Source organism: Alosa alosa, chromosome 3 (assembly GCF_017589495.1).
Source record: "Alosa alosa isolate M-15738 ecotype Scorff River chromosome 3, AALO_Geno_1.1, whole genome shotgun sequence".
Classification (NCBI taxonomy): Eukaryota; Metazoa; Chordata; class Actinopteri; order Clupeiformes; family Clupeidae; genus Alosa; species Alosa alosa.
Window position 1 is genome coordinate 12,109,516 of NC_063191.1, and position 10,000 is coordinate 12,119,515.

The following is a 10,000-nucleotide window of genomic DNA, read 5'->3' on the forward strand; positions in this document are numbered from 1 at the left end:
TATATATATATGTCTGTCCCTCTCCATACTAACGTTATAAGTAATCTATCCCTCTCTCTCTCTCTCTCTCTATATATATATATATATATGTCTGTCCCTCTCCATACTAACGTATAAGTAATCTATCCTCTCTCTCTCTCTCTCTCTCTATATATATATATGTCTGTCCCTCTCCATACTAACGTATAAGTAATCTATCCCCTCTCTCTCTCTCTCTCTCTCCTCCGGTGACAGAGTAAGTATGTTATCCTGGCCATCCCGCCGGGCCTGAACATGAAGATCCACTTCACCCCGGAGCTGCCCCCTCTAAGGAACCAGCTCGTCAGCAGGGTCCCCATGGGCTCCGTCATCAAGTGCATGATGTACTACTGAAGAGGCCTTCTGGAAGAAGAAAGGTCAGTCAGAACACACGGACAGTCTGTAGCCGTACCATAGGAAATTAATTGTTGGTGTTTTTACATAATTCAGTGTGCTGAACTTTCGTCACTTGGGTCAGTAGCTTTCCCCTTTGGGATCATGAATGTGAATGGGTGATTCAGTGTGTCACTATTAAGACTGACTGATTGTAAACAACATTCATAATAAGAATGCCCAAGGGACTAAAGATGGAAATTCCCCACTGGTTATAATCTTACATATTTACATTTTTAATGTTTATTAATATGTACTATCCCTGTTTTAAATAAATAAATGACAAAATTGCAAATTACAGGCTTCTGTGGCAGCATGGTGATTGAGGACGAAGAAACTCCTATTGGCCTGACCCTGGATGACACCAAGCCTGATGGCAGTAAGCCCTGCATCATGGGGTAAAGGGCCACACATTTACATTTACATGTATTCACTTGGCAAGCGCTTTTATCCGAAGCAACTTGCCATATGACAATTATATTACAAGGCCTGTTATCCCCGTAGCAACTCGGAGTTAGGTGCCTTGCTTAAGGGCACAACGGTAGAAGCTGGAAATTGAACGCACAACTGTTTTGGCTGCTGCATGCTAGCCCTGCGTGCTAACCACTAGCTTACCACTGTCCCACACATTGCTGCTGTAAAAACTTAACCTGAAGAACACTGTACCTATTCTCAACTGTACACAGTGGATATTCACACTCTGTTTCTTTGCAGATTTATCCTAGCACGGAAATGCAGGAAGCTTTGCATCTTGACTAAAGAAGAGAGGTAAACTTAATGTTTAAAGGCTGGTTGAAAAGCTTGCCATTTTGTGTGTGTGTGTGTGTGTGTGTGTGTGTGTGTGTGTGTGTGTGTGTGTGTGTGTGTGTGTGTGTGTGTGTGTGTGTGTGTATTTGTACTATATTTGATGTGTTTAGGCACGGTCACAATCATAACGCTTCTGTTGTCTTCAGGAAAAAGATGATCTGTGACATCTACTCCAAAGTGCTGTCCACCGAGGAGGCTTTGCATGTGAGTTCATCTCTCTTCGTGCATACACAGAACACAGGATTATACTTGTTCCTAGAGCCTACAGAATGAAATTTCCCTAAACAATATACAGTATATAATAATTACCATAGTCTACGTTTGATATCATAATGCATTTGTTGTATATTGTTAATTACAGATATTGAAGTATTTTGTGTGTGTGTGTGTGTGTGTGTGTGTGTGTGTGTGTGTGTGTGTGTGTGTGTGTGTGTGTGTGTGTGTGTGTGTGCGTGCGCGCGCCCCGTAGCCTTGCCACTATGAGGAGAAGAACTGGTGTGAGGAGGAGTACTCTGGAGGCTGCTATACGGCCTACTACCCCCCAGGGATCCTCACCCAGTTCGGAAGGTAAGTACCCCCACACCTCTAAATCTGTGCTGCTACTAACTCAATGCATTACTTAGGCAATATGACACCAGTGAGATGCCCCCACAATCATGTTGATGTATGAATTTGGGGATTTGAGTACTTAAAGTGTACTTAATCATTAAATAATGTTAGTGAAACAGCACTTCACAGTGCTCATCGGGGTGTATGCATGATGTTTTCAGCATCCACGGGTAAATATTGCGTAGGCAGATGCATACGGGAAGTGTGCTGCAGGTGGATTATACAGGAAGTGGCCTGTTGCCCACTGGTGTTTGAGCAAAATATGTACGGACCAGCAAAAATATTATTAGTCATTATCAGTTAAATGCAACATTATCAGCCGTATGCAATAGTATCATGTTTTACCAATAGTTGCTGTTCATTTCAATTTTCCCATTAATTTCCCAAATATGTCATTTATAATGCGTATAAAGAAGATATGTCCTAAATTTCAATGTGCATAAAAAAGATATATCATAAACTATAAATGCATAGAAAAGAACATGTATCCTAAATGATAATGTACTGTATCTATTTGCCCCCCACTGCCCAGGGTCCTGCGTGAGCCGGAGGGCAGACTGTACTTTGCGGGCACTGAGACGGCCACAGAGTGGAGCGGTTACATGGAGGGGGCCGTGCAGGCAGGAGAGAGAGCTGCCCGGGAGGTGAGGCACTCACAGCACCACAACACTGCAGCAGAACACAGCACCGGAACACTGCACCGGAACACAGCACCGGAATACTGCAGCAGAACACTGCACCACAACACTGCACCACAACACTGCACCGGAACACTGCAGCAGAACACTGCAGCAGAACACAGCACCACAACACTGCACCGGAACACAGCACCGGAATACTGCAGCAGAACACTGCACCACAACACAGCACCACAACACTGCAGCAGAACACTGCACCACAACACTGCAGCAGAACACAGCACCACAACACTGCAGCAGAACACAGCACCACAACACTGCACCACAACACTGCAGCAGAACACAGCACCGGAACACAGCACCGGAATACTGCAGCAGAACACAGCACCGGAACACTGCAGCAGAACACTGCACCACAACACTGCAGCAGAACACAGCACCAGAACACTGCACCGGAACACAGCACCGGAATACTGCACCGGAACACAGCACCGGAATACTGCAGCAGAACACAGCACCAGAACACAGCAGCAGAACACTGCACCGGAATACTGCAGCAGAACACAGCACCAGAACACAGCAGCAGAACACAGCACCAGAACACAGCAGCAGAACACAGCACCGGAACACAGCACCAGAACACAGCAGCAGAACACAGCAGCAGAACACAGCAGCGGAACACAGCAGCAGAACACAGCACCAGAACACAGCACCACAACACTGCAGCAGAACACAGAACCGAAACACTGCAGCAGAACACTGCACCGGAACACGGCACCGGAACACAGCAACGGAACACTGCACCACAACACAGCACCAGAACACTGCAGCAGAACACTGCACCAGAACACAGCACCGGAACACAGCACCAGAACACTGCAGCAGACCACAGCACCAGAACACTGCACCAGAACACAGCACCGGAACACTGCAGCAGAACACAGCACTGGAACACTGCACCGGAACACAGCACTGGAACACTGCACTGGAACACTGCACTAGAACACTGCAGCAGAACACTATTCCAGAACACAGCACTGGAACACTGCACCAGAACACAGCACCGGAACACTGCAGCAGAACACAGCACTGGAACACTGCACTGGAACACAGCACCGGAATACTGCAGCAGAACACAGCACCAGAACACTGCAGCAGAACACAGCACCACAACACTGCAGCAGAACACAGCACCACAACACTGCAGCAGAACACAGCAGCAGAACACTGCACCACAACACTGCACCAGAACACAGCACCGGAATACTGCAGCAGAACACTGCACCACAACACTGCAGCAGAACACAGCACCACAACACTGCAGCAGAACACAGCAGCAGAACACAGCACCAGAACACAGCACCGGAATACTGCAGCAGAACACAGCAGCAGAACACTGCACCGGAACACTGCAGCAGAACACAGCACCAGAACACAGCAGCAGAACACAGCACCAGAACACAGCACCGGAATACTGCAGCAGAACACAGCACCACAACACTGCAGCAGAACACAGCAGCAGAACACAGCAGCAGAACACAGCACCGGAACACTGCAGCAGAACACAGCACCAGAACACAGCACCAGAACACAGCACCAGAACACAGCAGCAGAACACAGCACCAGAACACAGCAGCAGAACACAGCACCACAACACTGCAGCAGAACACAGCACCAGAACACTGCAGCAGAACACTGCAGCAGAACACAGCACCAGAACACAGCACCAGAACACTGCAGCAGAACACAGCACCAGAACAGAACACAGCACAGCAGAACACAGCAGCAGAACACAGCCAGAACACAGCACCAGAACACAGCACCAGAACACTGCAGAACACTGCACCAGAACACAGCAGCAGAACACAGCACCAGAACACAGCAGCAGAACACAGCAGCAGAACACAGCACCAGAACACTGCACCAGAACACAGCACCGGAACACTGCAGCAGAACACAGCACTGGAACACTGCACCAGAACACAGCACTGGAACACTGCACTGGAACACTGCACTAGAACACTGCAGCAGAACACTGCACCAGAACACTGCACCAGAACACTGCAGCAGAACTGCACTGGAACACTGCACAACACCACTGGAACACGCACTGAACACTGCATTTGAACACTGCACCACAACCCCAGTGTGTTGACTGCCAGAGCACTGCAACAAAGCACTCTGGAGTCAAACAACATACTCTATAAACACATGCGCCACAACACTAGGGATTAGTGTTTGTGAAGGCGTGGAGGAACAATCTCCCAGTTAGTCCACAGTTCACATTTTTAAGAGGTAAGATGGAGTCTCAAGCAAAATCCCAGTGAACGGGGATGTCATTGTGAATGGAAGAAAGTTTACGATGCCCAAACAAAGGGGTACCTGTTCGCCTCCAGCTTCATAATTTGTGCTCTATATGCAATCAGAACACTGCAGCAGACCACAGCACCAGAACACTGCACCAGAACACAGCACCGAACACTGCAGCAGAACACAGCACTGGAACACTGCACCGAACACAGCACCAGAACACTGCACTGGAACACTGCACTAGAACACTGCAGCAGAACACTATTCCAGAACACAGCACTGGAACACTGCACCAGAACACAGCACCGGAACACTGCAGCAGAACACAGCACTGGAACACTGCACCGGAACACAGCACTGGAACACTGCACTGGAACACTGCACTAGAACACTGCAGCAGAACACAGCACCGGAACACTGCACCAGAAGACTGCAGCAGATCACAGCACTGAACACTGCACATTTGGCGCCCAGTGTTGACTCCAAAGCACTCAACAAAGCACTCTGGAGTCAAACTACATACTCGCGTCTAGGGATTAGTGTTTGTGAAGACGTGGAGGAACAATCTCCCAGTTAGTCCACAGTTCACATTTTTTAAGAGGTAAGATGGAGTCCCGAAACAAAATCCCAGTGAACGAGGATGTCATTGTGAATGGAAGAAAGTTTACTATGCTCCAAACAAGAGGTACCTGTTCGCCTCAGCTTCACACTTGTGCTCTATATGCAATCAGACCAAAAAGGCAAAGCAGCGCCCCCTGGTGTATGGTGTGTGATGGTGCAAATGTGCCATCTAAACTCATGCATCTCACTTTCTAACAAGTGATGCTTAACCAAGTCAATTCATTTAGTCACATTTAGTACACAATATAAGCTTACTATTTTCATAACCTAACTCAATCAAAGCAACAATATGACTTGACTTGGTTGAGTCAACAAATAATGTTGACAGTATATTGATGAGTACCGTAGTCAGGTGAGAATTGCACCAATTGCACAATGGTCATTTCACATAGCTAATGCCGGGTGTGTATGCACTCGATCTGCATTCGAGGTCCGATACCTCAAACCATATTCGTTGGTGGTCTGGAACGCATGTGTCCACATTGAGTTTATAGTGTGAATAGACATGTGTCCACATAGAGTTTATAGTGTGACCAGACATGTGTCCACATAGAGTTTATAGTGTGACCAGACATGTGTCCACATAGAGTTTAGTGTGAATAGACATGTGTCCACATACAGTAGAGTTTATAGTGTGAATAGACATGTGTCCACATAGAGTTTATAGTGTGACCAGACATGTGTCCACATAGAGTTTAGTGTAAATAGACATGTGTCCACATAGAGTTTATAGTGTGACCAGACATGTGTCCACATAGAGTTTAGTGTGAATAGACATGTGTCCACACATAGTTTAGTGTGAATAGACATGTGTCCACATAGAGTTTAGTGTGACCAGACATGTGTCTACATAGAGTTTATAGTGTGAATAGACATGTGTCCACATAGAGTTTATAGTGTGAATAGACATGTGTCCACATACAGTAGAGTTTATAGTGTGAATAGACATATGTCCACATAGAGTTTATAGTGTGGATAGACATTTGTCCACATACAGTAGAGTTTATAGTGTGAATAGACATGTGTCCACATAGAGTAGAGTTTATAGTGTGAATAGACATATGTCCACATAGAGTTTATAGTGTGACCAGACATGTGTCCACATAGAGTTTAGTGTGAATAGACATATGTTCACCATATACAGTAGAGTTTATAGTGTGAATAGACATATGTCCACATAGAGTTTAGTGTGAATAGACGTGTCCACATATAGTTTAGTGTGAATAGACATGTGTCCACATAGAGTTTATAGTGTGAATAGACATGTGTCCACATACAGTAGAGTTTATAGTGTGAATAGACATGTGTCCACATAGAGTTTATAGTGTGAATAGACATGTGTCTACATAGAGTTTATAGTGTGATCAGACATGTGTCCACATAGAGTTTATAGTATGAATAGACATGTGTCCACATACAGTAGAGTTCATAGTGTGAATAGACATGTGTCCACATAGAGTTTAGTGTGACCAGACATGTGTCCACATAGAGTTTAGTGTGAATAGACATGTGTTCACATAGAGTTTATAGTGTGAATAGACATGTGTCCACATAGAGTCTATATTGTGAATAGACATGTGTCTACATAGAGTTTATAGTGTGATCAGACATGTGTCCACATAGAGTTTATAGTATGAATAGACATGTGTCCACATACAGTAGAGTTCATAGTGTGAATAGACATGTGTCCACATAGAGTAGAGTTTATAGTGTGAATAGACATATGTCCACATAGAGTTTATAGTGTGACCAGACATGTGTTCACATAGAGTTTAGTGTGAATAGACATGTGTCCACATACAGTAGAGTTTTCAGTGTGAATAGACATATGTCCACATAGAGTTTAGTGTGAATAGACATGTGTCCACATAGAGTTTATAGTGTGACCAGACATGTGTCCACATAGAGTTTAGTGTGAATAGACATATGTCCACATAGAGTTTAGTGTGAATAGACATGTGTCCACATATAGTTTAGTGTGAATATGAATAGACATGTGTCCACATAGAGTTTAGTGTGAATAGACATATGTCCACATAGAGTTTAGTGTGAATAGACATATGTCCACATAGAGTGTAATGTGAATAGACATGTGTCCACATAGAGTTTAGTATGAATAGACATATGTCCACATAGAGTTTAGTGTGAATAGACATGTGTCCTGGACTGCATCTGAAGCCGCCTACTCAATATCCCCACTCAAAGCCACACACTAAAAAACGTCTTATTTTTATTATAAAACTAATTAATAACGTCACAATCATACAACAAACAGACTGAATGTATATATGTACTGTATATATGGCTATATAGTGTCTGTTTGTCAGATGATATAGCCCCACAGTATGTAGACTACTAATTACAGAAGAATTCCGGCAATTTTTCACATAGATCTCTGTTTCCCGTGGTCACTGCGTACTGTTGGTACAGAAAAAAAAACCCTGAATCATTTCTACCTAGCTCGAGTTGCTGCAGCCAACAGTTAGAGCTGACAGGCAGCTACAGTGCTACACTCTGGGGGCATGAACATGGTGGATCTATGTGAAAAATTGCCGGAATTCTCCTTTAATCAAATCTTGCAGATTGTATTCCACTTGTATACCCACAAGCTGACGTTAGCTTCAACACCAAAATGTGCGTTTATGAATGTCACAAGGCACTTAAAATCCACACATTAGAGTTTTATGTCCAGCAAGCAATAGAAATAGTTTAAATATTAATATCAAGGTTAATTTTGTGAGGAGGTAAATCCTTTACCTCATCGCTAGGGTGTAGTCCTGTCATGTTTATTACACTTAAAGGTACACATTGGCATGACTTAAGTCAGTTAAAGCAACAAACTAACTTGATTGGGTTTAATTGAGTCACCTAGTTTTGAAGAGTGCTGACTGTGTATACTGTATATTGATGTCTGGGCTCTTCCAGGTTTTATAAATCACAGAAACTGCTACAGAATGGCTACCGGTAATTAATCTGCAATCAGCAGCAGCGATAAATCACTCTTACTAAATAAATAAGGAGATGCCAAAATAATTAATTGCGTAATTAAAGCACATTTATTTTTATTTTGTTTTAGATCATGTGTGCCATGGGTAAGATCACCTCTAACCAGATCTGGAAGCCAGAACCTGAGTCTGAGGTGAGTTTATTTTTTCATTTAGTCTTTGAAACAGGATATTAAAGGGAAACTTGGCAACTATTTCAACGTAATAAACCTGTTTAGAAATCATTTGGATGGTTAAATGACCTGTTCCGGTGAAAATTGTGACTTTTCCCGCTGCCCCTAGCGTCCCCAGGTGGAAAACCAACCTTGCAACATTGAGACTACCGTCCCAGAAAGAGAAGTGAGAAACAAGAAACTCGTTTTAAATCGTGTTTCTTACCTTGTAACATCCACATTGTCTGCCGAACTTATGCTAACCGTTTTGCTAGCTTGTAAACAAATCCATGTGCTTTATCGTTACCTTTTTCCACAGTTTGAAATAGCATAATGCACAATTTCTCCAGCAGAGGGGGAAATCCTGCCAAGTTTCCCTTTAATGTGTGAAATATTACCACTCAATACATCTCACAGTAAACTTGCCACAAGCTGTGTTGTCTATTTTACATCATTTTATTCTGGGAGACAGATTTGTCCTTAACTGCTTTCCTTTACTGTAAATAATTTAGGGTGGCAAAATGTTTCCATATCCATCCATATCCTTCAAGCCTTTCATAATACACACTGGACTGTAGGCCTATACCACACAACTGTGTCCTTTATCAGTGAGTCCTTATTAATGTCTGATGTCTTCCTCCAGGATGTCCCTGCTCTGCCATTTGTCACCACGTTCTGGGAGAGGAACCTGCCCTCCGTGGGCGGCTTCCTTAAGCTCATGCGTGTGTCCACCGTCCTGTCGGTCGTCGCGGTGACGAGTCTGATCGCCTATAAGAAGGGACTCTTCCCCAGGACCTAAAAAAAGCCGCTCCTCCTCCGACACACCTCCACCTGCGGTCTCCTCCTCATCACTCATTCGCCACACCCCCGTGGTCAAGACTGTTGAGCAGAGGTCTTCCTGCCACCTACACATGGTTGCAGGACGATTCTGAAGACACTTGCCCACCACGACAGTTTTGCAAACTTTAATTCCCCCATGATCACTGATCTGCTTCGTATTGCCGTTGTAAAATTGGCTGCTTCGTTTAATCAAACGAAATCAAACTTAACATTGAGAGATAGAGCCGAATGGAAAATGCTGACACAGGGCTAAGGAAAGATAAGGTTTATCTGTCGGGGGTTGTCATTGGTTTGAGGGATTGCACTCTGTCAGTATGTTCCAAAGGTCCTTGATACAGTATGCAGCCAGATGGAGACGGATATGCCAGATGTAAATTAACCCTTTCAGTACCATCAGGGAGACTTAGGGACCCGATGACACTAACATTCCACATCTTTATAATTCATTAGCAAATGTGCGTTGACTGTTGGGAAAAAAAAAGATAATCGTATCTCATAATTTTTAGTATTTGTGTGTGTACACAAAGTATGTATGTGCGTACAAGTTGTCATACTTACTTACATTACTCATGTAAATGTGTGTACACACACACACACATCATGTGTT

General features: G+C 44.1%; 1 protein-coding gene across 1 annotated transcript in view; it reads left to right on the top strand.

The window, feature by feature from the left end:
- mao (monoamine oxidase) overlaps positions 1-10,000 on the top strand; it is a 52,117-nt gene that overhangs the window by 40,758 nt on the left and 1,359 nt on the right. The window contains 9 exon segments of the mRNA XM_048239211.1: positions 235-369; positions 371-395; positions 713-809; positions 1,126-1,179; positions 1,365-1,422; positions 1,688-1,785; positions 2,360-2,471; positions 8,473-8,535; positions 9,197-10,000. The exon segment at positions 9,197-10,000 is cut by the window's right edge and continues 1,359 nt beyond it. Coding sequence (XP_048095168.1) covers positions 235-369; positions 371-395; positions 713-809; positions 1,126-1,179; positions 1,365-1,422; positions 1,688-1,785; positions 2,360-2,471; positions 8,473-8,535; positions 9,197-9,352 — 798 coding nt within the window. The 3' untranslated portion in view covers positions 9,353-10,000.